Raw genomic sequence first — 24,290 nt, forward strand, 5'->3', positions numbered from 1 at the left:
AATGACAGATGAAATTTAATGTTGATAAATGCAAAGTAATGCATATTGGAAAACATAATCCCAGCTATACAGATAAAATGACGGGGTCTAAATTGGCTGTTCCCACTCAAGAAAGAGATCTTGGAGTCATGGTGGATAGTTCTCTGAAAACATCCACTCAATGTGCAGCGGCAGTCAAAGAAACCAACCGAATGTTGGGAATCATTAGGAAAGGGATAGATAATAAGACAGAAAATATCCTGTTGCCTCTATATAAATCCATGGGATGCCCACACCTTGAACACTGCGTGCAGATGTGGTCGCCCTACCTCAAGAAAGATCTATTGGAACTGGAAAAGGTTCAGAAAAGGGCAACAAAAATGATTCGGGGTATGGAACGGCTTCTGTATAAGGAGAGATTAATAAAACTGGGACTTTTCAGTTTGGAAAAGAGACAGCTAAGGGGAGATATGATTGAGGTCTATAAAATCATGACTGATGTGGAGAAAGTGAATAACAAAGTGTTGTTTACTCTTTCTCATAACACAAGAACTAGGGGTCCCCCAATGAAATTAACAGGCAGCAAGTTTAAAACACACAAAAGGAAGTATTTCTTCACACAACGCAAAGTCGATCTGGGGAACTCCTCGCCAGGGGATGTTGTGAAGGCCAAGACTAGAACAGGGCTCAAAAAAGAACTAGATACGTTCATGGAGGACAGGTCCATCAATGGCTATTAGCCAGGATGGGCAGGGATAGTATCCCTAGCGTCTGTTTGCCAGAAGCTGGGAATGGGCGACAGGGGATGGATCACCTGGCAGTGGCCGCGGTCAGCAGACAGGACACTGGGCTAGATGGACCTTTGGTCTGACCCAGTCTGGCCAAACTTATGTCTTATGTTCATCTCTCTTGGATTTGGCTCCACCAAGTGGCAGAAATGTGTACTGCAGCCTCGGGAGGGCACTGGTGGGTTATGGGGGGGCAGGGAATGGGGCACGGGGCCTGTCCCCTCTAGGGCTGCGGCTGTGTCTGGGGTGGGGTTTTGCTGGCTGCTGCCTCACCCTCTCCCCCTCCCGCAGCCTATCAATACCAGCTGGCCCTGGAGCGCTACGAGTGGAACGAGGTGAAGAACGTGAAGTCCATCGTGCCCATGATCCACGTCTCGTGGAACGTCGCCCGGACGGTCAAGATCAGCGACCCCGACCTCTACAAGATGATCAAGTGAGCGGCGCCCCTGTGACTCCTCCCCACCCCAGCCCTACCTCCTGCCCTGTGAGCCCGGCTGGTGGGCTTGGCGCGGTCGCCCTAGCAATGGGAGTGGGAGTTACCACCCCATGGAGATGCATGGCGCAGCTCCCCCCCACTCCGAGCAATGGGCTCAGGCTCTCGGCAGACTCAGGCAGTGTCGGTGACACTTAGGGCAGCTCCCCCACTCCGAGCGCTTGCCCGCGTCTCACTCCTTCTCCATCCCATTCACTCGCCCCCCGTCTTCTCTCCCTGCCAGGTATTGCCTCATGCAGTCCATCAAGCACTGCCAGGTGCTGCGGGAGACCTTGGTGCGTTCGGGGAAGAAGATCGCCTACCAGGGCCGGGTGAAGGACGAGCCGGCCTACTATTGCAACGAGTGTGACGTGAGTGCCGGGACTGCGAGTGGGGGTCCCGCTGCAGCCGCTAGGTACCGGCCAGCTACTCTAGCACCCGCAGGGCACTAGAGGTCTCTGTGTTGCCAGATTTCCCGTCCTTCGGCTGAGACAGCCACACCCCCTGGCCTCGGGGGCTGGTGACCCGGCCCAACCCGCACCCGCTTCCAAATCTTCAACCTGCCGCTTCAGTCGGAGGTGGGATCTGCCTTCCCTGAGCGGTTGGGCAGAGTTGCCCTCTGGCTGCGCCTCCCCTCGGAGGTGGCTGCAGCCGAGACCCAACCGAACCACCCTTCTTTGCTTCACAGTCTCCCTGCTTGGATTCCGTTGTGACAGGGTGTATGGTTAATAAAACCCCCGGTTAAGGAAAGACACCTCTGTGGGCAGCAGGGAATACCGCGTCCCAGTTCGAACCCTGTGCATGAGATTTGCTTTACTCTGTAAAATGCCTCCTGTCCCACATCCAGTTTGGGATTCCTTTGCGGCGTCAGCCTCGTCCGCACTAAGAGACGGGTCCGTAACGGGCTAAAAGCCAGAAACAGTGAGTATGAAACGCGGTTTGTTTAAAAGAGAGAGAGAAGGGCAGCTCGCGATTTTTGGAAAAGTGGCCGGAAACTTTGAAAAAGGAGGAGACGGATCGTAAGCTTGGGAGAAGACGGAGGAACAGCTCAGACGGATGGGGAGAAGACGGAGCAACGACAAAACACGGCGCAAACCGACGAACGACTCAACGAAATGCAGAGGATGAACATGAAGAGAGGGACTCGGCGAAATGGGGCAAAACCGGATTAGCGACTCGGCTAAAATCGGTGGAAACAGATTAGTGAGCAGGACCTGGAATACTGTGTGTAGTTCTGGTCTCCCATGTTTAAGAAGGATGAATTCAAACTGGAACAGGTACAGAGAAGGGCTACTAGGATGATCCAAGGAATGGAAAACCTGTCTTATGAAGGGAGACTCAAGGAGCTTGCCTTGTTTAGCCTAACCAAAAGAAGGCTGAGGGGAGATACGATTGCTCTCTATAAATATATCAGAGGGATAAATACTGGAGAGGGAGAGGAATTATTTAAGCTCAGTACCAATGTGGACACAAGAACAAATGGATATAAACTGGCTATCGGGAAATTTAGACTTGAAATTAGATGAAGGTTTCTAACCATCAGAGGAGTGAAGTTCTGGAACAGCCTTCCAAGGGGAGCAGTGGGGGCAAAAGACCTATCTGGCTTCAAGGTTAGACTCGATAAGTTTATGGAGGAGATGGTATGATGGGATAACATGATTTTGGCAATTAATTGATCTTTACATATTCATGGTAAATAGGCCCAATGGCCTGTGATGGGATGTTAGATGGGGTGGGATCTGAGTTACTACAGAGAATTCTTTCCTGGGTATCTGGCTGGTGAATCTTGCCCACATGCTCAGAGTTCAGCTGATCGCCATATTTGGGGTTGGGAAGGAATTTTCCTCCAGGGCAGATTGGAAGAGGCCCTGGGGGGTTTTCGCCTTCCTCTGCAGCATGGGGCACGGGTCACTTGCTGGAGGATTCTCTGCACCTTGAAGTCTTTAAACCACGATTTGAGGACTTCAGTAGCTCAGACATAGGTGAGAGGTTTATCGCAGGAGTGGGTGGGTGAGATTCGGTGGCCTGCATTGTGCAGGAGGTCGGACTAGACGATCATAATGGTCCCTTCTGACCTTAATATCTATGAATCTGTGAATCTGTCTAAATGGGAATAAAATGAATTACTGACTCATCGTAAGGAGGAGAAAATGGAGCAGAGATTTGGCTGGATATGGTGTGAAAGAATTAGCCATCTCTCTAAATATGGATAAACAACTCAGCCAAACGGCACAAACAGGATGCAGAGGGATCTGCGCCTCATCGGAATGGAGGGCAGAGTGGTTAGCGACTTGGTTAACGTAGGTGGATTAGCAACGCGGCTAAAAGGGCCGAAAACGGATTCGTCCTTCAGCTAAACGGGACCAGCATGGATCGGCCAAGTGCCTACACCCGGCGATTCTGTTCAGCGTGGCGTAAAGTGACGGTGACTCGGCTACCGGGCGCAGGCAGCTTAGCGACAGATTGGTGACCCGGCTGAACGAGGTTTAAATGGAGACTCGGCGAAATGCTATGCAGACCGATTAGCGACCCGGTCAGACATGGCATAAATGGTTTAGCAACTTGGCGAAATGGGCTGCCGGTGGATTAGCCACTCAGGGCAAAGCCTCGCAGGTGGATTCGCGACTTGGCTAAACATGGCAGAAATAGATGCACAGACAATCCAAGAAGTTTTTGGAAAGCGTAGGGGACAATTTCCTGGTGCAAGTGCTGGAGGAACCAACTAGGGGCAGAGCTCTTCTTGACCTGCTGCTCACAAACTGGGAAGAATTAGTAGAGGAAGCAAAAGTGGATGGGAACCTGGGAGGCAGTGACCATGAGATGGTCGAGTTCAGGATCCTGACACAGGGAAGAAAGGAGAGCAGCAGAATACGGACCCTGGACTTCAGAAAAGCAGACTTTGACTCCCTCAGGGAACGGATGAGCAGGATCCCCTGGGAGAATAACATGAGGGGGAAAGGAGTCCAGGAGAGCTGGCTATATTTTAAAGAATCCTTATTGAGGTTACAGGAACAAACCATCCCAATGTGTAGAAAGAATAGTAAATATGGCAGGCGACCAGCTTGGCTTAACAGTGAAATCCTTGCTGATCTTAAACACAAAAAAAGAAGCTTACAAGAAGTGGAAGATTGGACAAATGACCAGGGAAGAGTATAAAAATATTGCTCGGGCCTGCAGGAGTGAAATCAGGAGGGCCAAATCACACTTGGAGTTGCAGCTAGCAAGAGATGTTAAGAGTAACAAGAAGGGTTTCTACAGGTATGTTGGCAACAAGAAGAAAGTCAAGGAAAGTGTGGGCCCCTGACTGAATGAGGGCGGCAACCTAGTGACAGAGGATGTGGAAAAAGCTAATGTACTCAATGCTTTTTTTGCCTCTGTCTTCACGAACAAGGTCAGCTCCCAGACTGCTGCGCTGGGCAGCACAGCATGGGGAGGAGGTGACCAGCCCTCTGTGGAGAAAGAAGTGGTTCGGGACTATTTAGAAAAGCTGGACGAGCACAAGTCCATGGGGCCGGATGCGCTGCATCCGAGAGTGCTAAAGGAGTTGGCGGATGTGATTGCAGAGCCGTTGGCCATTATCTTTGAAAACTCATGCGATCGGGGGAAGTCCTGGACGACTGGAGAAAGGCTAATGTAGTGCCCATCTTTAAAAAAGGGAAGAAGGAGGATCCTGGGAACTACAGGCCAGGCAGCCTCACCTCAGTCCCTGGAAAAATCATGGAGCAGGTCCTCAAGGAATCAATTCTGAAGCACTTAGAGGAGAGGAAAGTGATCAGGAACAGTCAGCATGGATTCACCAAGGGCAAGTCAGGCCTGACTAATCTAATTGCCTTCTGTGACGAGATAACTGGCTCTGTGGATGAGGGGAAAGCAGTGGACGTGTTGTTCCTTGACTTTAGCAAAGCTTTTGACACGGTCTCCCACAGTATTCTTGCCAGCAAGTTAAAGACGTATGGGCTGGATGAATGGACTATAAGATGGATAGAAAGTTGGCTAGATTGTCGGGCTCAACGGGTAGTGATCAATGGCTCCATGTCTAGTTGGCAGCCGGTATCAAGTGGAGTGCCCCAGGGGTTGGTCCTGGGGCCGGTTTTGTTCAATATCTTCATTAATGATCTGGAGGATGGAGTGGATTGCACGCTCAGCAAGTTTGCAGATGACTCTAAACTGGGAGGAGAGGTAGATTCGCTGGAGGGCAGGGATAGGATACAGAGGGACCTAGACAAATTAGAAGATTGGGCCAAAAGAAATCTGATGAGGTTCAACAAGGACAAGTGCAGAATCCTGCCCTTATGATGGAAGAATCCCATGCACCGCTACAGACTAGGGACTGAATGGCTCGACAGCAGTTCTGCAGAGAAGGACCTAGGGGTTACAGTGGACGAGAAGCTGGATATGAGTCAACAGTGTGCCCTTGTTGCCAAGAAGGCCAATGCCATTTTGGGATGTATAAGTAGGGGCATTGCCAGCAGATCGAGGGACGTGATCGTTCCCCTCTATTCGACACTGGTGAGGCCTCATCTGGAGTACTGTGTCCAGTTTTGGGCCCCACACTACAAGAAGGATGTGGAAAAATTGGAAAGAGTCAGCGGAGGGCAACAAAATGATTAGGGGACTGGAACACGTGACTTATGAGGAGAGGCTGAGGGACCTGGGATTGTTTAGTCTGCGGAAGAGAAGAATGAGGGGGGATTTGATAGCTGCTTTCAACTACCTGAGAGGTGGTTCCAAAGAGGATGGCTCTAGACTGTTCTCATTGGTAGCAGATGGCAGAACAAGGAGTAATGGTCTCACGTTGCAGTGGGGGAGGTTTAGGTTGGATATTAGGAAAAACTTTTTCACTAGGAGGGTGGTGAAGCACTGGAATGGGTTCCCTAGGGAGGTGGTGGAATCTCCTTCCTTAGAGGTTTTTAAGGCCTGGCTTGACAAAGCCCTGGCTGGGATGATTTAATTGGGGATCGGTCCTGCTTTGAGCAGGGGGTTGGACTAGACACCTCCTGAGGTCCCTTCCAACCCTGATATTCTGTGATTCTATGAGCGACTGGGAGAAACGTGGTGCAAATGAATTGGCGACTGGTGAAGAGGGATGAACTGAGAGAGCAGGAGGAGGACCAGGCGCTTGGTGTCCAGAGAGGGGGATGCCAGAGCCCGGATGGGATCGGAGACGGCCGTCAGCAGGCAGGGCCGGCCGCAGAGCCAGTCTCAGGGGAACCTAACACGCACCGAGGGTAGATTGGGTGTACCGCCGGATCAGCGGGAAGAAGCAGCCGGCCGGCTCTTAAGCGAAGCCCAGCTTATGTGACGTGGCTCGCCCTGCCGGGGATCCCAGGGGACCCTCCGGGGGGGACGACGTTCGGGGCAGCCAGGGCTCGGCATCGAGGGAGAGAGGCATGCGGCCGCTGGGCCTCATGTGCCTCTTAAAGCACCAGGGCGGGAGCCAGGACTCCTGGGTTCTCTCCCCAGCTCTGGGAGGGGCGTGGGGGCTGGTGGGTTAGAGCAGTGGGGGCTGGGAGCCAGGACTTCTGGGTTCCGCTCCTGGCTCAGGGAGGGCCCGTATCTGTAACCGTGGTGGCTGTGAACACGCCTTTGCAAAGCGTGCAAATAAACCTTCCCCCCCCGACGCTGCGCCGGAGGCTTCTCTCGTTGGTGCCCCGATCGCCGCCATGATCCAGGCCACCCAGCCTGGGCCCCACGGCCTCTGATGGGGTCAGGGAGGTGGGGGGCTGCGCACTGGAAGGAGTGGGTTTTGTGGACTGGCTGTAGTACGTTCGTTAACACGGTAAAGGACGTGGGGGGGCTGGGAGTCAGGACTTCTGGGTTCTCTGGAGGGAGTGGGGACTGGTGCGTTACAGAGGGGGCTGGGAGCCAGGACACCTGGGTTCCATTTTCTTGCTCTACCCTGCCCCAGTTTCCTTCAGGGCGGTGGCCTGGTGCCGTGCCACCCTCCTCTCTGGCAGGCGCGGTGTAGCCAGCAGGGGGAGCTCACACCATACGTCCCGCCCCTGCAGGTGGAGGTGTTCAATATCCTGTTTGTGACGAGCGAGAACGGCAGCAAGAACTCGTACCTGGTGCACTGCGAGGACTGCGCCCGCCAGCGCAGCACCGCCCCTGCACGGCGTGGTGGTGGCTGGAACAGTACAAGACGGAGGAACTGATGCAGATCTATGACAGCTTCACCCTGGTGAGGGCCCGGGGGCGCTGTGGGGCAGGGAGCGGGGCGGGGGCTTAGAAGGGGTGCTCTCCTCTGGCAGGCAGGGCGGCGCTATGAGGGCACTGTCCTGTAGGGAGCACATTCTCCCGCTTGGGGTTCCTTTTTCCCTGGTGACTCACTGGAACGTGTGCTCCCGGGGGGAATTCTGCACCAAAAAATTAAAAATTCTGCGGTCAATATTTTAAACTTCTGCATATTTTATTTGTGAAAATCACAGAATCTAATCACGCCGGTTTCAATTATTTTAGTCATTTATTTCAAAATACCTGTCAGCGAGTACATCTGAATGATAGACAACAGAAACAATTCAGGTGTGTCCCTGCATCCCTCCCCCATCCCCAAGTGACTCTGCACCCCCTTCCCTGTCTCCATGTGTACTTGCATCCCCACTCAGACACCCCTCCCCCATCCCCATGTGTCCCTCTGCCCCCGCTTAGCGATCCCCCTCCCTCCATCCCTATGTATCCCTCCACTTGCCTCCCCATGTGCCCATGTGTCTCCGCACCCTTACTCCCATTCAACTCCTGCCCCAGTCCGTGCCCCCCATTAGCCCTTCTGAACCCCCGTCTGTGACCCCAGTGCCCCATGTTGTCCATTCCCCCATGTTACCTGTCTCCTGACTTTGCCCAGGGGCAGGGCGCTGTGCAGAAGGCAGCCTCTTTCTCTTCCCTATCCGCAGCTGGGGCTGCTCCTGCCTGGGAGCTGCTGCTCTCTGTTCTGGTGACACAGCGACCCCTGGTGGGCAAAAGGAGTAACTGCAGCACCTTTCTGGCAGACATGTATTTTCTGCAGTTGGGTGGGGGCAGGGAGGAATTGAGCGTGACACATGAATTCTGCGCGTGCGCAGTGGTGCAGAATTCCCCCAGGAGTAAACGTAAAGGGAAGGTATTGCGGGGAGGGAGTGCCCTGCTGTCACGCACAGGACTCCTGGGTCCCATTAACCCTTTCTTTCCTTCCCACCTGCAGGCTGGATCCCCCAGCTCCAGATGAGCCAGACCTCGCCCAGGTACTTCCTGGGCAGAGACAGGAATCAGCTCCCCCTTCCCCTGTGCCCCCCTGCCCCACTGCGGGAAGGAGGGGACATCTTGGCACTGCCCGTCCCAGTGGCCAATAGCAGACAAGCTCTTGTTTACTCCGGAACCGCTCCGGCCCAATCAGCTTTGCTGTTGAAACGAGGGGGAGGGGGCGGAGCCCCAGAAGCAGCCAATCTTCTGCGTGATCCCAAGAGCCAATCCGCAAGCAGCCTGTGAATACAGAAACTCACACAAATGAACTTTTTAATTTATTCTTGACAATGACCTTGGGGGGGAGACGGGGAAACTTTTTAAAAGAAATATTTTTTTTTTTTTAATTTTATTTTGGAAAATAATAAAAACCACACCCAACCCCCCCCGCCCACAAGACGGGAAAAGGAAAAACGTGGACGCTGGGCGGCTCGGAGGGGCCGGCGGAGCCCTCCGGGCGGTTCCCTGACAGACACACGCCAGCCTTCGACCGGGGACAGGAGATCGGCCACACGCAGGAGAACACGGACTCTGGAACTCCGCCACAATCTCTCTTCGTCGACGGAGCATTAACTCGTTTGGTTTGCAGAAGCGGGGCGGGGGGCGGGGGGGGGGGAGACCCCGGCAGCGGGGAAAGGGGGGTTGGGTTGTTTTTTCTTTTTGTCGTCTTTTTACATTTTTCTTGTCAGCAAATGAAGCAAAAAAACAAAACAAAACAAAAAAAAAAACCAACCAACAACAAAAAATACGGGTTTTTTACGCAGGAATTTCCCTTTGTTTCCTCTTTGTGCGTTTGTGGCAGTGGGAGATTGTACATTGGTTTATATATATATTGGCGCGGGGCGGGCGGTTTGTGTGAGCGTGCGTGGTTTGATTCTCACTCTTTGCTTTCTTAAATCCTGGCTGCTTTGCTTTGGGGGTCTTTTGATTCGATGTATTCCTGGCTTGGTTTTTTTTTTTCTTCTGAACTCATGTGAAGGAGCCAATTCCCGCCGGCTTGGGTCCCCGATTGTGCGAACGATGGTGCAAAGGGGGAGCGAGGAACCCTGCTCGGATTCCAGCCCCGTGCTCAGGGCTTCGCGGGAACCCTGCCCCCGGGAGCTGCCTTCCCCTGGGTTAAGCGTTTCGCACAATCGCGGCCGTGTTTTACACTTCTCTCAGGTCATCCACAGAAACTGAGCCAGGACGGCAGGACAGATATCTGCCTTAACTCCCCCGCCGGCCAGGTTTCGCCTCTCCACTTCTCACTTGTTTTCAAACCAGAAACATGTCGGGTGCTTTTTCTTTTCTTTTTTTTTTTTTTACCTCCAGGTCTCAGAGTTTTGCAATTTGTAAATTGTCCTCTTGTTGTCGTTGTGTATTTTTTTTTTTTTTTATTTATACATCATTTTTGTAATGATTTCTCTATTTATTGGTTGCAATTGGGGGGTTGATTTGAGTGTTTGGGGGTTGTTTTTTTTAAATCTCTCTTTTTTTTTTAATCATGTGTATTTGTCTGTTTCTCGCCGGAATTTTTTTGGGGGGGGTTAATGTTAAGGCTTGGCCCGTCCCCGGCATCGTGAGACGGGGGTTTTTGTTCGGTCTTTTGCCTCTTTTCATGGTGCTGAATTCCACACTCACTGTGCGATCGGGACTTCTGTTCATTTCCTTTTGAGGAATCTTGTCCCTTTCCCCCTCCCCTTGTAGAACCCCCCCTTCCTATCCCAGCATCTCGCCAACACACTGAATGAAACAAGCGGAAGTCTGGGTCCTCCTGGATTATACTGTACTGTAAGGCGACAAAGGAAAAAAAAATCTTATTTTGTAAATGTAAAAAAGATTAAATTAACTCACAGAGATACAGAAAGGGCCTCGTTGCTTTTTGTTCCAAACGGGACGGCGAGTTTCTTCGTCGACGCTCCAAAGCCCAGGAGCTGGGCAATGAGTCCCTTGGCCGATCTGGGCTGAGACGTGGTGAGAGGTGATTCTTGGTGGCGTCAAATCAAAAATTTCCCGGAAGATGCTTTGGCCAAACTCTACCAATGAATCTTCACGATTGAGAGCGGCGCTGGGCCCATTGCCGGGGGCCACGTGTTACCATGGAGAAAAGGGCTGATGGGGCAGAAAGAAAGAAGCCACAGAAAGGATCCCAGGGCTCCGTCTCTGGATCATCTCCAGGAGGGGCCACGGTTACGTGGGGAGGAAATCCCAGGCGGTCAGAGGGCATGATGAAATGGATTTTCTGACCTGAAACTACCCCAACATCGTTAAAGCAATAACTTCCCCCTGCCCACAACTGCCATAAGAATAGCCACTGATGGACCCATCCTCCAGGAATGTATCTAGTTCTTTTTTGAACCCTGTTATGGTCTTGGCCTTCACAACATCCCCTGGCGAGGAGTTCCACAGGTTGACTGTGCGTTGTGTGAAGAAATACTTCCTGTTGTTTGTTTTAAACCTGCCGCCTATTGATTTCATCTGGTGACTCCTAGTTCTTGTGTTATGAGAAGGAGTAAACATCACTTCCTTATCGACTTTCTCCACACCCATCATGATTTTATAGACCTCTATCATATTCCCCCCTTAGTCGTCTCTTTTCCATTCTGAAAAGTCCCCGTCTTATTCATCTCTCCTCGTACGGAAGCCGGTCCAGACCCCTCATCGTTTTTGTTGCCCTTTTCTGAACCTTTCCCAGTTCCAACAGATCTTTTTTTGAGCTGGGGCGACCACACCCGCTCGCAGTGTTCGAGACGTGGGCGTCCCACGGATTTACATAGAGGCGACAGGATATTTTCTGTCCTATTCTCTTTCCCTTTCTTCATGATTCCCAGCGGTCGGTTCCTTTTTCCGACGCTGCGGCACGTCGAGTGGATGTTTTCAGAGAACTCTCCACCGTGAGGCCGAGATCCCTCTCTGGAGTGGGAGCGGCTCGGTGCCAGACTGAGCCTTCGGGGGCCAAGCGGTTTTCCTGCGTGGGTCCTTCCCCCTGGACCCAGTCATCCACCACACAATAACTTTTTATTTTTAGTTAGTACAGGGGGTGGGCTAGGAGGGGGCTGCGTTGCGGGAGTTAGGGGCACCGGCAGAGCTGGGGGGGCCAGGGCTGGGGCTGTGGGGCGGGAGTGAGGGGCACCGGCAGAGCTGGGGGGGGGCCAGGGCTGGGGCTGGGGCTGGAGGGCGGGAATGAGGGGCACCGGCAGAGCTGGGGGGGGCCAGGGCTGGGGCTGGGGCTGCAGGGCGGGAGTGAGGGGCACCGGCAGAGCGGGGGGGGCCAGGGCTGGGGGGCGGGAGTGAGGGGCCCTGGCAGAGCTGGGGGGGGCAGGGCTGGGGCTGCGGGGCGGGAGTGAGGGGCCCTGGCAGAGCTGGGGGGGGCAGGGCTGGGGCTGGGGGGTGGGAGTGAGGGGCACCGGCAGAGCTGGGGGGGAGGGGTGACAGGCGGTGGATCACTTCAAGCATCCGTGGAATCTGAGCAGGCCAAATTCCTGGCCCCCCCTTTGCACATGGAGGGCGGGGGAGGGGGGATGAGCCGGGCAGCAGAGCCAGGAAACCCCCCCCCCGCATCTTGTCCCAGGACTCGCCTCCCTCCCCACGCCTCCCCTGCTGCCCCCGGACGGGGGGGGCAGGACGAGATAAGGGGCGGGGCCCGGGCCGCCCGCGGGCGCTATAAGGCGCAGCGCGCAGGGGCCGCGCAGGGAGCCCCTCGGGCAGGCGGACCCCCCGCCCCGGCCATGTCCGGCTCCCCGGCGGCGAGCGGGCGGCAGGATCCCGGCGGGGCGGAGCGGGGCAGCCCGGTGCCGCCGCCCCCGTACGGCGCGGGGGGCCCGGGCCCGGGGCCGCCCCTGGAGCTGCGCGGGGCGCTGGACTGTCTGGCCTGCGCCGTCCTGCTGAGCGCGCACAACCTGCTGGCGGCGGCGCTCTGCGCCCTGCTCTGCGCGCTGCTCTGCGCGGCCGCGCTGCTGCCCGCGGGCACCGCGCTGGGGCTCGGCTTCCTCTGCCACTCCAAGGTGAGCCCCCCCGGCCCTCTGACCCCCCCGGGGCCCCCCCCGGGGCTTCCTCTGCCACTCCAAGGTGAGCCCCCCCGGCCCTCTGACCCCCCCGGGCCCCCCCCGGGGCTTCCTCTGCCACTCCAAGGTGAGCCCCCCCGGCCCTCTGACCCCCCCGGACCCCCCCCCGAGACACCCCCCGGGCTTCCTCTGCCACTCCAAGGTGAGCCCCCCCGGCCCTCTGACCCCCCGGGCCCTTCCCCGGGGCTTCCTCTGTCACTCCAAGGTGAGTTCCCCCGGACACCCCTGGCCCTCTGACCCCTCCCGAGCCCCCCCCGGGTCCCCTCCCGGGGCTTCCTCTGCCACTCCAAGGTGAGCCCCCCCGGCCCTCTGACCCCCACCCGAGACACCCCCGGGGCTTCCTCTGCCACTCCAAGGTGAGCCCCCCCGGACACCCCCGGCCCTCTGACCCCCCACCCCGAGACACCCCCGGGTCCTCCCCCGGGGCTTCCTCTGCCACTCCAAGGTGAACCCCCCCGGACTCCCCTGGGCCCCCCCCCCCGAGACACCCCCTGGGCTTCCTCTGCCACTCCAAGGTGAGCCCCCCCGGCCCTCTGGACCCCCCGGGTCCTTCCCCGGGGCTTCCTCTGTCACTCCAAGGTGAGCCCCCCCGGACTCCCCCCCGAGACACCCCCGGGGCTTCCTCTGCCACTCCAAGGTGAGCCCCCCCGGACCTCTGACCTCCCCGGGTCCCCCCCCCGAAACGCCCCCGGGGCTTCCTCTGCCACTCCAAGGTGAGCCCCCCCGAACACCCCCCGCCCCTCTGACCTCCCCCGGGTCCCCCCCCGAGACATCCCCGGGGATTCCTCTGCCACTTCAAGGTGATCCCCCCTGGACCCCCGCCCCTCTGACCCGCCCCAGAGCCCCCTCTCGGCTCCCCCGAGACACCCCGGGGCTTCCTCTGCCACTCCAAGGTGAGCCCCCGCTGGAGCTGCGCAGAACAGAGCTGGCAGGGCGGGGCCGGCAGGGGGCTGCAGGTCGGGAGTGAGGGGCACCGGCAGGGCTGGGGGAGGGGCGATATCTCTGCCCTTGGATTCCTGGGGGGGTTGGACCCCCCCACCCCATGGAGCTGCGGGATGCTCTGGGTGGTCCCAGCCCAGCAGGGATGTTAAATTCCCAGCAGCCCCAGGAATGGGGTTGGCAGAAGCGGGGGGGAGGGGGGGGGGGTTGAGACAAGCAACATGAACCCAGGAGTCCTGGCTCCCAGCCCCCCACTGCCAGAGCCAGGGAGAGAACCCAGGAGTCCTGCCCTTCCCCTCCCCCACCCCGCCTGACAGCTGACGAAGTGCAGACCTGGGGGGTCTGGCTGTGGCCGATAACCCCATGGGGCCGGGGCAGCCTGTCCTGGCGCTTCCTGGCGCCACCCCTGCCCCCCCCATCACTCCTGACAAATGCGGGGGGGGGGCGTTGTCCATTCAGGCACTTGGCGGGGGGAGCTTAGATGGTGGGGCTGGGGGTGTTTGCACGTCGGCCCCCGTCCTTGCACGCCCTTTGCACACCTGAGGGGGGTGCCCCCAGGCTTCGGGCTCGGCTGTGGCGTGCAAGCCCCTTTGCAGGGTGTGCAGCCCGTGCCTGTGAGTGTGCAAGCCGGTGCCGCTCTTTGCACACGCGTGTGCACCTATGGGCCTGCTGTGAAGTGTGCGAGGGCCGCCGCAGGCCCCGTTCACACGCCTGTTGCCCGCCCGCTGACCCTCTCCCCTCCCCCCCCCGCAGTTCCTGCACGCCCGCGTGGCCCCGTGCGAGGCCCATCTTCACGACGCCGGTGCCACGGCCCTGCTGGTGCTCGGCTTCACCCTGCTGCTGCCGCTCCTGGTGCTGGGCCTGGCGGCCTTCGTCCGGCTGGCGCGGCACCTCCAGCTGGGCTACTGCCTCCTGCCCTACAGCCTGGCCGTCTACCGCAACCTGCCCGCCGGGCACTACCACCAGGCCGCCTGGTGCTGCCCCCGCGCCCGCCCGCCCGCCCCAGGGGACAAGGTCTGGGTGTGAGGGGGGCCCGGGGCACCCCTGCCGGCCCCCCCCATGGCCGCTCCCCACAGCAAACGAGGAGCACCCCGCGAGATGCAGCCTGGGGGGCCCCCCATGGAGCTGACACCCCAAAGAGACTGGGGGGGAGGGGAATCACCGCTGGTTTGGGGTGAGCTGTTGGGGCAATCTAGGGAGGGCTGTGGGTGGGGGGGACCCCCTCTGGATTGAGGGGCTGTAATTTAGGGGAAGGCTGGGTCTGAGCTGGGTGGGGTAGGGAGCTCTGGGCCTTGGGGGGCTGAGGGGCAGGCTAGGGTGGGGCTGGGGGTGCCTTCAAAGGAAGCAGACGTGTGTGCGGGGGTCATTTTATTATCAATAAAACTCCTTTTCTATCAAGCACATTGATTCCTTTTTCTCGCACCCCCGCTCAACATTTGTGTGTCACTCAGAGGTGGGGGAGGCCCAGCCCCGGGGTAGACTGACGCGCTAAGGGAAGGGCTGGGGGCCTCCCCCACATCTGCTGTGGGTTCCCATTCTGCCCCGCCAGGGGGGCAGGCAGGCTGGGGCTGCGGCACACACTGCTGAGGCAGGGCTGGGGCTGCGGAACTCCCCGCCGCAGGATTTCTGCCACCACGTTCCCCCCCGTTCCCCAGGGCCCAGCGCTGCCCCGACCCTCTGCTGGAGGCAGGCCCCCGTTTTGCCGGGTGCTGCCCCGACCCTTCACTGCTGGCCTCGCCCCCACCCCGCGAATGGCTGTTCTCTGACCCCTGCCTGCCTTTCCGCTCCGGGGCTGGCCTGGCTCCACGGCAAACAGCCACCGGGGAAACACGTTCAAGTTTTCCATGGCAGGAGGGAGCAGACGCAGGGCCCAGGCCCTGGGAACCCCCCGGAGGTCCACCCCTGCCCCCTCACATCGCTCCCCCGCTAGGTGGGCAGGGGTCAGGCATGGGGACGGGGAACCTGCCAGCAGAGGCAACAAGAGCATGGGGTGGGATGGGGCCAGGAGCGAGGGTTACCCCTGTCCTACGCAGGGAAAGGGAGGCAGAGGGAGCCCCAGGCAACAGGAAATCAGTGACAGAGCCGGGGAGAGAACCCAGGAGTCCTGGCTCCCAGCCCCCCCTGCTCTAACCCACCAGCTCCCCTCCCAGAGCCAGGTAGAGAACCCAGGAATCCTGGCTCCCAGCCCCCACTCCCCTCCCAGAGTCAGGGAGAGAACCCAGGAGTCCTGGCTCCCAGCCCCCCCGCGCCCTAACCCACCAGCTCCCCTCCCAGAGTCAGGGAGAGAACCCAGGAGTCCTGGCTCCCAGCACCCCCTGCTCTAACCCACCAGCTCCCCTCCCAGAGCCCGGTAGAGAACCCAGGAGTCCTGGCTCCCAGCCCCCCCTGCTCTAACCCACCAGCCCCCACTCCCCTCCCAGAGCCAGGGAGAGAACCCAGGAGTCCTGGCTCCCAGCCCCCCCTGCTCGGGCATGCTTTCGGGCTGGCCTGGGTTTAAGGCAGGCGCGGGGGGTCCGGCGCCCCCCGCAGGCAGGGCCATGGGGCTGGCGTCAGCGGCTGGGAACAGGGGAAGCAGCCTGGGCTCAGATAAGCGGCTCCCCCGGGTCGCAGCCTGCGGCAGGGGAAGGGCAGGACGGGGCGGGGGACAGAGCGGCCCATTGTTCGGAGCTGATGGGAACAGCAGGCGCTGGGCTGGGGGCCAGGCTCGGCTCAAGGCCACGGAGACGGGGAGGCAGCAGCGGGGTCCCCCCCATTCCCAGAGTGCAGGGGGAGCAGCCCTGGCCAGCAAGGGGTTAACAGTGCTAGTGGGGGGAGGGGGAACAGGGAAAACAAATCATAGGGTCCGAAGGGAGTGAGGGGCACCGGCAGGGTTGGGGGGGGCAGGGGCTGCGGGTCGGGAGTGAGGGGCACCGGCAGGGCTGGGGGGAGCCCAGGGCTGGGCTAGCAGGGGGCGGCGGGTCGGGAGTGGGGGGCACCGGCAGGGCTGTGGGGGGGCAGGGCTGGGCTAGCAGGGGGCTGTGGGTCAGGAGTGAGGGGCACCAGCAGGGCTGGGGGGGCAGGGCTGGGCTAGCAGGGGGCTGCGGGTCAGGAGGGAGGGGCACCGGCAGGGCTGGGGGGGCAGGGCTGGGCTAGCAGGGGCTGCAGGGCAGGCGTGAGGGGCAGACCTAGGGGGGCAGGGCTGGGCTAGCAGGGGCTGTGGGTCGGGAGCGAGGGGATTAGTTTTGGTGTGGGGAGAAGAGCGGGGAGCAGTTGGCACTAACCCTGGCTCGGCTACTGGTGCCCAGACGCCAGGTGAGGGGCAGGGCCCGCGGGCGAGAACAAGGCCCGGTCACCCATGGGGGGGGGGAGCGAAGGAACCGGCTTGTTTCCGGCCAGGGATGCCGAGACCCGCGCGGCACAAACGAGGCCGGGCGGCTGCTCTGGGCTCCCCACAGGCTTTACTGGGCAGAGCGCCCCCCGGCCGCCAGTCCCGGTGCCCGGCAGCGCCCCACGGGCAGGTCCTCGGGCAGAGCGCCCCCCGGCCGCCAGTCCTGGTGCCCGGCAGCGCCCCACGGGCAGGTCCTCGGGCAGGTCTCTCCGCCGGGCGCCTCTCACAGGTACTGGGGGCTGCCCAGGTTCTCCAGCTCCACCTCGATGGAGACGACGTGGTGGCCGGGCACCATGGCCAGGCCCAGCACGCGGGGCTCGCTGGCCGCAAAGGAGTCTGGGGACAAGAGGGGGGGGGTCAGAGAGTCGCTCCCTGCGCCAGCTGCTCCCCTCCCCGAGCCCCACTCTAACCACCAGCCCCCCCTCCCCTCCCAGCGCTGGGGAGAGAACCCAGGAGTCCTGGCTGCCAGCCCCCCCACTCTAACCGCCAGCCCCCCCTCCCCTCCCAGCGCCAGGGAGAGAACCCAGGAGTCCTGGCTGCCAGCCCCCCCCTCTAACCGCCAGCCCCCCCTCCCCTCCCAGCGCCAGGGAGAGAACCCAGGAGTCCTGGCTGCCAGCCCCCCCCCGTGCTCTGACCACCAGCCCCCACTCCCCTCCCAGCGCCGGGGAGAGAACCCAGGAGTCCTGGCTCCCATCCCCCCCAACCCACCAGCCCCCCACTCCCCTCCCAGCACCAGGGAGGGAACCCAGGAGTCTTGGCTCCCAGCCCCCCCAACCCCCACTCCCCTCCCAGCGCCGGGGAGAGGACCCAGGAGTCCTGGCCCCCAGCCGCGCTCTGACCCAGCAGCCCCCGCGCGGGGAACCCCGGCGTCCGGCGCACCGCTGGCTTTGAGGAACTCCTGCGCCGAGCCCAGGATGACGTTGCAGTCGCGGTCGGTGCAGAGGAAGCAGCCGACGAGCGTCCGCCCGTCCGTCATGCGGATCCGCAGGCTGCGGTTCAGCAGCGCCTCCAGCTGGCGGCGGGCGCGGGCGCGGGGCGAGTCGGGCGCCTCCGCCTCCGGGTCCTGCGGGGAGAGCGGGGGTCAGGCCGGGGGGGGCGGGGAGCCCGAACCGCCCCCGGGACCCGCCCCCCCCGCCCCGCCGCTGCCCCCCAACCCCCCCCCGGCTCCCCGCTGCTCCCCACAGCCGCCCCCCCGGCCCCCCGCTGCTCCCCACAGCCGCCCCCCCGCTGCTGCCCCCCAACCCCGCCCACCGCCCCCGGGACCCGCCCCCCCCGCCCCGCTGCCCCCGCCCCGCCGCTGCCCCCCAACCCCCCCCCGGCTCCCCGCTGCTCCCCACAGCCGGCCCCCCCGCCCCCCTCCCCGCCGCCCCCCAACCCCCCCCCCCCGCCCCGCTGCCCCCGCCCCGCCGCTGCCCCCCAACCCCGCCCACCGCCCCCCGCTGCTCCCCACAGCCGCCCCCCCCCGGCCCCCCGCTGCTGCCCCCCAGGCCCCGACCCCCCAACCCCTCCCCGCCGCCCCCCCGCCGCTGCTGCCCCCCACCCCTCCCCCCGGCCCCCCGCCGCTGCCCCCCGGCCCCCCCGCCGCCCCTCCCCACAGCCGCCCCCTCCCCGCCGCTGCTGCCCCCCAACCCCCCGCTGCTGCCCCCCCGGTCCCCCCGCTCCCCACAGCCGCCCCCCCCGCTGTCCCCCGGCCCCGTCCCCGCCGCCCCCCCGCTGCTGCCCCCCAGGGCCCTCCGCTGCCCCCCCGGCCAGGGGCCTGGCCCCCCGCCCCCTCTCACCGCGGGGCTCCCCCCGCCCCCGCGCGGGCCGCGGCCGCAGCACCCGTTCTCCTCACGCTGCCCGGCCGGCGCCGCCATCCCGCCCCGCCCCGCCCCCCGGGGCTCCTCCCCCTCTCGCGAGCGCAGCGCGGGACCGGCGGCCCGTGCGCGGGGGGGCGGAGTCTCCCGGCGGGCCGAGCGCGCGCGGTGGCTGCTGGGAGGGGGAGGGGGCGGCCGGCGGTTGCCATGGCAGCGCGGGCGGCGCGATGGAGACGATCCCGTCCCGCTACTTCACCCCGCGCGAGGTGGCGGCGCACGCGCGGCCCGGGGACCTCTGGGTGTCCTGCCTGGGCCGCGTCTCCGACCTCAGCCCGCTGGTCCGGCAGCACGAGGGTCTGCGCCCCGCGCCGCCCCCCCCGCAATGCCCCGCGCCGCCCGCCCGCCGAGCCCCCCCCAAATGCCCCGTGGCGCCCCCACGCCGAGCCCCCCCACAATGCCCCGCGCCGCCCCCCCCGCCGAGCCCCCCTCAATGCCCCGCGCCGCCCCCACGCCGAGCCGCCCCGCAATGCCCCGCGCCGCCCCCACGCCGAGCCCCCCCGCAATGCCCCGCGCCGCCCGCCCGCCGAGCCCCCCCCAAATGCCCCGTGGCCCCCCCCGCCGAGCCCCCCCACAATGCCCCGCGCCGCCCCCCCCCGCCGAGCCCCCCTCAATGCCCCGCGCCGCCCCCACGCCGAGCCGCCCCGCAATGCCCCGCGCCGCCCCCACGCCGAGCCCCCCCGCAATGCCCCGCGCCGCCCCCACGCCGAGCCCCCCACAATGCCCCGCGCCGCCCCCCCCCCGCCGAGCCCCCCCGCAATGCCCCGCGGCCCCCCCCCGCCGAGCCCCCCCACAATGCCCCGCGCCGCCCCCCGCCGAGCCCCCCCACAATGCCCCGCGCCGCCCCCACGCCGAGCCCCCCCGCAATGCCCCACGCCGCCCCCCCCCGCCGAGCCCCCCCACAATGCCCCGCGCCGCCCCCACGCCGAGCCCCCCCGCAATGCCCCGCGCCGCCCCCACGCCGAGCCCCCCACAATGCCCCGCGCCGCCCCCCCCCGCCGAGCCCCCCCGCAATGCCCCGCGGCCCCCCCCCGCCGAGCCCCCCCACAATGCCCCGCGCCGCCCCCCGCCGAGCCCCCCCACAATGCCCCGCGCCGCCCCCACGCCGAGCCCCCCCGCAATGCCCCACGCCGCCCCCCCCGCCGAGCCCCCCACAATGCCCTGCGCCGGCGCCCCCCCACCAACCCCCCCACAATGTCCCGCGCCCCCCCCGCCGAGCCCCCCCACAATGCCCCGCGCCGCCCCCCCGCCGAGCCCCCCCACAATGCCCCGCGGCGCCCCCCCCCGCCAACACCCCCCACAATGCCCTGCGCCGGCGCCCCCCCACCAACCCCCCCACAATGTCCCGCGCCCCCCCGCCGAGCCCCCCCACAATGACCCGCGGCGCCCCCCCCCCGCCGAGCCCCCCCACAATGCCCCGCGCCGCCCCCCCAGACCCCCCCACAATGTGCCGTGGCATCCCTGAGCACCCCCCCACAATGCACTGCGGTGCCACAACCCCCAGCACCCCCACAATACACCAGCTCCCTCCTGGACTCCCCCCAGAGTCCATGGCTGCACCCCCATACGCCCCCTCACATCGCACTCTGGTCAAGACCCCCCAGTTGACTGGGGCACCCTCCATAGGCCCCCCCACACACACAATGCTCACTCCACCCTTCATAGAGTCCCCCAAGCCCCCACGTGCACCCTGGCACTCCTCCCCACAGGGCACCCCCCCCATCGGGACCCCCACAGACCATCCTAGCCCCAGAGCCTGACCTGAACCTACTGGCCCTATAGCACAAAGGTAACCGGCATCCTTCCATTCACTGGGGGACCCCACACCCACTGCACCCCCTCCACACACCCACGGGTGGGCCAGCCCCCCCCCCACTCCACAACGCCCTGTGGCACTCCTCCCTAGTCCCCTCCACTGCACCCGCACCCACCCACGTGAACCTGGCCCCACCGGCCTGGGGGCACACGGATGCATGTCCCCCACCCCGCCACATCACCGCACACACCGTCTGACTCCCGGCTCTGTCTCCCGCAGGGGACATCTTGCTGAGGCCCATCTTGGAAGCGGCGGGAAAGGACATTAGCCACTGGTTCAACCCCAAGACCAGAGACGTGAGAACTGGCAGAGCGGGAGGTCGTTACAGGGGGCCGGTGCTTGCCCAGATGCCCAAACGCCACCCCTGCAGTTTGACATGGGCGCAGGGTTCTCCTTCCCTTCCTGTCCGAAACCGTTGTGAAGTGGTTAAACAGCTGCTGGGCCCTGCCCCAGAGGTGGCTGCATCTCAGTGCCAGGCGAGGGATCCCTGGATAACCAGCCGCTCTGCCCACCCTAGAGGTGGCTGCATAGTGGGAATAGAACGTTTTCCTTCCTTCCTTGTCTTTAGAGGAATTCCCCAGCTGGGCGCAGAACTCCCCCCCACCCCCCCCCAGATGGAAACCTTCCCTCCCAGCCACATCACCCTCTCCAGCTCTGCCCTTTCGTGTCTCACAGGGTGGGATTGGCTTGTTCGCTAAGCAGCTGACTACGAGCTCGCTGACCTGCCGACGGGGTCCTGATCCACAGCCATTGGGGCTTCAGGGTCTGATGCCTCTGTCCCCTTCCCCCATGAACCCCACACTCAGGTTCCTGTTTGTGGCTCTTCTTGAGGGAGTGGGAGGCTGGGATCCATCCTCCGCTGTCAGTGGGGTCTGGGACCAGCTGATCTGGTGGAATCCTGGGGATGCCCCCTTCGCCCAAGCTGTGAGCTGATATTCAGGGTTGTTCCCGTTGGATGCTGCGAGTCAGGGATTTCGGTAGTGCAAGCAAAGACCGTACTGCAATCCTGTTTTCTGGGATGAAACACCAGGCAGTTTCCTTGCTCAGAAATCCCCAAGCCTGCCTCTCCAGCCAGTCCCGTGCCCCAAAGAGCTCTGCCTCGTTGCTGACTCCCTCAGCACGGCTTCCCTAGCTTTGTTCCTCGCCCCTGCACAGGAAGAACTGCAACCAATCCATATCCCAGTCGCAGGGAAACGTTTTGGCTCTCAGGCCTTGGGCAGTGGCTTCCTAGTCAGCTCTCATGATGCAAAGGGGGTATTTAATTGCTCCTTCCATTTACGGCGCTTAGCAGGTCCATCAGCTTTAAGCAAGTCTGTGATTCTTGTCTGCCTGTAACACATTTATTGACCTAGGAGGCAGTGGCCAGGGGGGGTGCAGTCGGATTCCCCCTTAACCCTGGTAATGGAATCGCCTGCCTTTCAGATCCAGACCCACGTGGACCCGCTGACGGGCTGTGTCAAGTACTACACCCCCCAAGGCCGCTTCATCCACATCCCACCCCAGCTGCCCCGCTCCGACTGGGCAAACGACTTTGGGCTGCCCTGGTGGAAGGACAGTAAGTATGAAGTGGGGATCCTGGCTTCCAAGACCCGGCACATCCGCATCGTCAACACCCTGACCTCGCAGGAGCACATGCTGGAGGTGAGCTGGGCCTCACACCGAGGGGGCAGGGAGCTTGAGTGTCAGCGCCGGGCAAACTGCCATCCCCACGCACTATTCAGGGGGGCCTTGAGTTACCAGGACATGCGGAGGGGCGCTAAGTGGGGTCTCCAATCAATCTAGAGCCCACTCCTGTCCTGAAATACACATGATGCGGTAGCGTGCTGTTCCTTTAAGGCTGGCCATGACCCCATTTCCCCCGGATGCAGGGGGATTCTGGGAGTTGTAGTCCCTGAGGTGGAGGGCTTGGTAGCAAGGCATGCTGGGAAGGAGGGATATAAGAAGCAGGGCTGGGTGGGACATGGAGCGGGGTGGAGGGGAGTTGGTGGTCTGAGCCAGCAGCTGCTTTACGCAAGGCTGGTGCTGCTGGGTTAGGGAGACTGTGAACTCCCCTGTGAGCAGCAGGGAGCCCCGGGGGGAGATGGTGCTTTTGTTTCCCTGGGAGCTGAGGTTAGAGGTTTGGGGGAAGAAATAATTGCTCAAGGGCCGGTCAGTCCAGCAGGCCCCAAGTCTCTCACGCCGTCCCTTAGGTGTGCGCGGAGGAGTCCATGTGGGAGATCCTGCGGCGCTACCTGCCCCACAACGCCCACGCCGCCAGCTACACCTGGAAGTACGAGGGCGTCAACCTGGACATGGACAAGACGCTGGAGCAGAACAAGATCCCGGACGAGGACGCGGAGTTCTACCAGCTCAACCTGGACTCCGACCTGTACACGCCGGGCATCTTGCTGTACTTCAACGACGATCTCACCGAGTTCTAGGTAGCGGGGGCGGGGCCATCGTTGGGCCCTTTCCTTGGGGAGATTTCTGCCCCAGGCGGGAAATGGCTCTCAATTCTCCTCCTGAATTCTCCACCTGCAGCAGTGCCGGGTGAGTCGCTCTGTCTCCAGGACTCGAACCCGGGACGTTGCAGCTCTCGAAGCTGAGCTAAAGAAAACCCGGTTCCCGGAGCTCAAAGCGCCGCAGAGTGTTAGTGTTCCCTTCTTCATCCCGTCCTGCCCCCTTTGTCCCACTCCCAGCATTGCCAACTCTCAGGCAAATCACAAGCCAAACCGGATTGGACCATAGGCCCATCAAGCCGGTATCCTGTCTGTGGCAGGGGCCAATTGCTTCAGAATAAGGTGTGTGACACCTCCTAGTGGACATTTGTGGCATAGCCTGCCCAGGGGAGATGTTCCCCTGAGGTTAGGATTTACAAGTCCGTCCCAAGCTCCTTTGGTAATTCAGGATGTGCTCATTTATCCATATTGACCCTTTTGCTGAATCTTCTCTAAGCTCGGTATCTTGTGGCAGAGAGTCCCCCAGGACAGCTTCATTCTCTACCCAGGTATTTCCTTCGATTGCTCTTGACGACCTCTCAGTTGTCCATGAGTGAGGCGTCATGGTCTCCGTGTTCTTTCTGTCCTAGGCGCAGGGAAGGATTGGCCCCGGTTCAGGAGCTGAAACGGTCGCTCCCATTCCACGTTGGACGCAGGGTTCCTGTTTCCGGCCTGTCTCTGTGGTGCTGGTACCGTGGGGCTGTTTTGTACCAACTTGTCATGTTCATAATGGAAATAAAATCTTTGTTACGATACTGACGTTATGATCGTCTCTTGTGGGATGGGGGGTAGGAATTGTCACCATACATCAGGACCCATCAATAACCCATCCCTTCCCTGCCACCTTAAATCAGACCTGTGGGCCCATCTAGCCTGGTATCCTGGCCCCTCTCTGCTGCCCTGGATCATACCTGTGGGCCCATCTAGCCTGTTATCCCAGCCCCTCTCTGCTGCCCTGGATGAGATGCGTGGGCCTATCTAGACCGGTATCTCCCCCATGGATTTGTTTACTGGCCTGACCTATGGACCCTGGATGCGTGCTGCGATCCCAGGGCCCTGCGCACTTCCACAGGCCTCACCCCCTGTGCCAGGCAATGAGCTGCTCTGGCCACTAGATGGCAGCAGCTGAGCATCCATCTCCCAGCCCTCAGTTGCCTTGACAGAGATCCCTGACCCCCAGCTCCCCTCCCTCAGCTATCACAGTCGACAACTGGGGCTGGATCTGACACTTGGAGGGTGCGGACTTCATAGCTTCTGACGGCCGAGCTCTGTGCACACCCTCCTGGCATCCTTTATCAGCCCCACTAACTCCCTGTCAACCCCCCTCCCTTCCTCCTCTGT

General features: G+C 61.8%; 4 protein-coding genes across 8 annotated transcripts; 3 read left to right on the plus strand and 1 right to left on the minus strand.

Moving 5' to 3' along the window:
* The first annotated feature begins 293 nt into the window (after window positions 1-293).
* On the plus strand, window positions 294-10,296 carry KDM6B (lysine demethylase 6B). The gene is given in 7 exon segments (XM_037887272.2): window positions 294-338; window positions 995-1,200; window positions 1,484-1,610; window positions 7,248-7,346; window positions 7,348-7,365; window positions 7,367-7,420; window positions 8,417-10,296. Coding segments are annotated over 7 exon segments (573 nt in total). The 3' UTR covers window positions 8,441-10,296.
* A 1,758-nt stretch (window positions 10,297-12,054) lies between these two features.
* Window positions 12,055-14,668, plus strand: TMEM88 (transmembrane protein 88). Its single transcript, XM_037887573.2, has 2 exons — window positions 12,055-12,437; window positions 14,190-14,668. Exons 1-2 carry the CDS (start codon window positions 12,162-12,164, stop codon window positions 14,460-14,462), a joined length of 549 nt encoding a protein of 182 aa, XP_037743501.1. The 5' UTR covers window positions 12,055-12,161; the 3' UTR covers window positions 14,463-14,668.
* Window positions 14,669-16,856: 2,188 nt separating this feature from the next.
* NAA38 (N-alpha-acetyltransferase 38, NatC auxiliary subunit) lies at window positions 16,857-18,692 on the minus strand. Of its 2 annotated transcripts, XM_043537144.1 has the most exons (4): window positions 18,582-18,692; window positions 17,683-17,866; window positions 17,007-17,139; window positions 16,857-16,945 (listed from the first exon to the last, which is right to left on the minus strand). In XM_043537144.1, exons 1-3 carry the CDS (start codon window positions 18,657-18,659, stop codon window positions 17,027-17,029), a joined length of 375 nt encoding a protein of 124 aa, XP_043393079.1. In that variant the 5' UTR covers window positions 18,660-18,692; the 3' UTR covers window positions 16,857-16,945; window positions 17,007-17,026. The 2 variants fall into 2 exon arrangements, with proteins under 2 accessions (XP_043393079.1, XP_037743563.1); XM_037887635.2 differs by having other exon boundaries at window positions 16,857-17,139.
* A 70-nt stretch (window positions 18,693-18,762) lies between these two features.
* On the plus strand, window positions 18,763-23,704 carry LOC114020965 (cytochrome b5 domain-containing protein 1). 4 transcript variants are annotated; one of them, XM_043537143.1, is made up of 6 exons: window positions 18,763-18,953; window positions 20,692-20,768; window positions 21,895-22,113; window positions 22,662-22,892; window positions 22,993-23,001; window positions 23,540-23,704. In XM_043537143.1, exons 1-4 carry the CDS (start codon window positions 18,827-18,829, stop codon window positions 22,890-22,892), a joined length of 654 nt encoding a protein of 217 aa, XP_043393078.1. In that variant the 5' UTR covers window positions 18,763-18,826; the 3' UTR covers window positions 22,993-23,001; window positions 23,540-23,704. The 4 variants fall into 4 exon arrangements, 3 of the variants coding, with proteins under 3 accessions (XP_043393078.1, XP_043393077.1, XP_037743562.1); XR_005223621.2 differs by having other exon boundaries at window positions 22,662-23,458; XM_043537142.1 differs by having other exon boundaries at window positions 22,993-23,704.
* The last annotated feature ends 586 nt before the right edge of the window (window positions 23,705-24,290 follow it).

The sequence above is a fragment of the Chelonia mydas genome, chromosome 28 (genome assembly GCF_015237465.2).
Source record: "Chelonia mydas isolate rCheMyd1 chromosome 28, rCheMyd1.pri.v2, whole genome shotgun sequence".
NCBI lineage: Eukaryota > Metazoa > Chordata > Testudines > Cheloniidae > Chelonia > Chelonia mydas.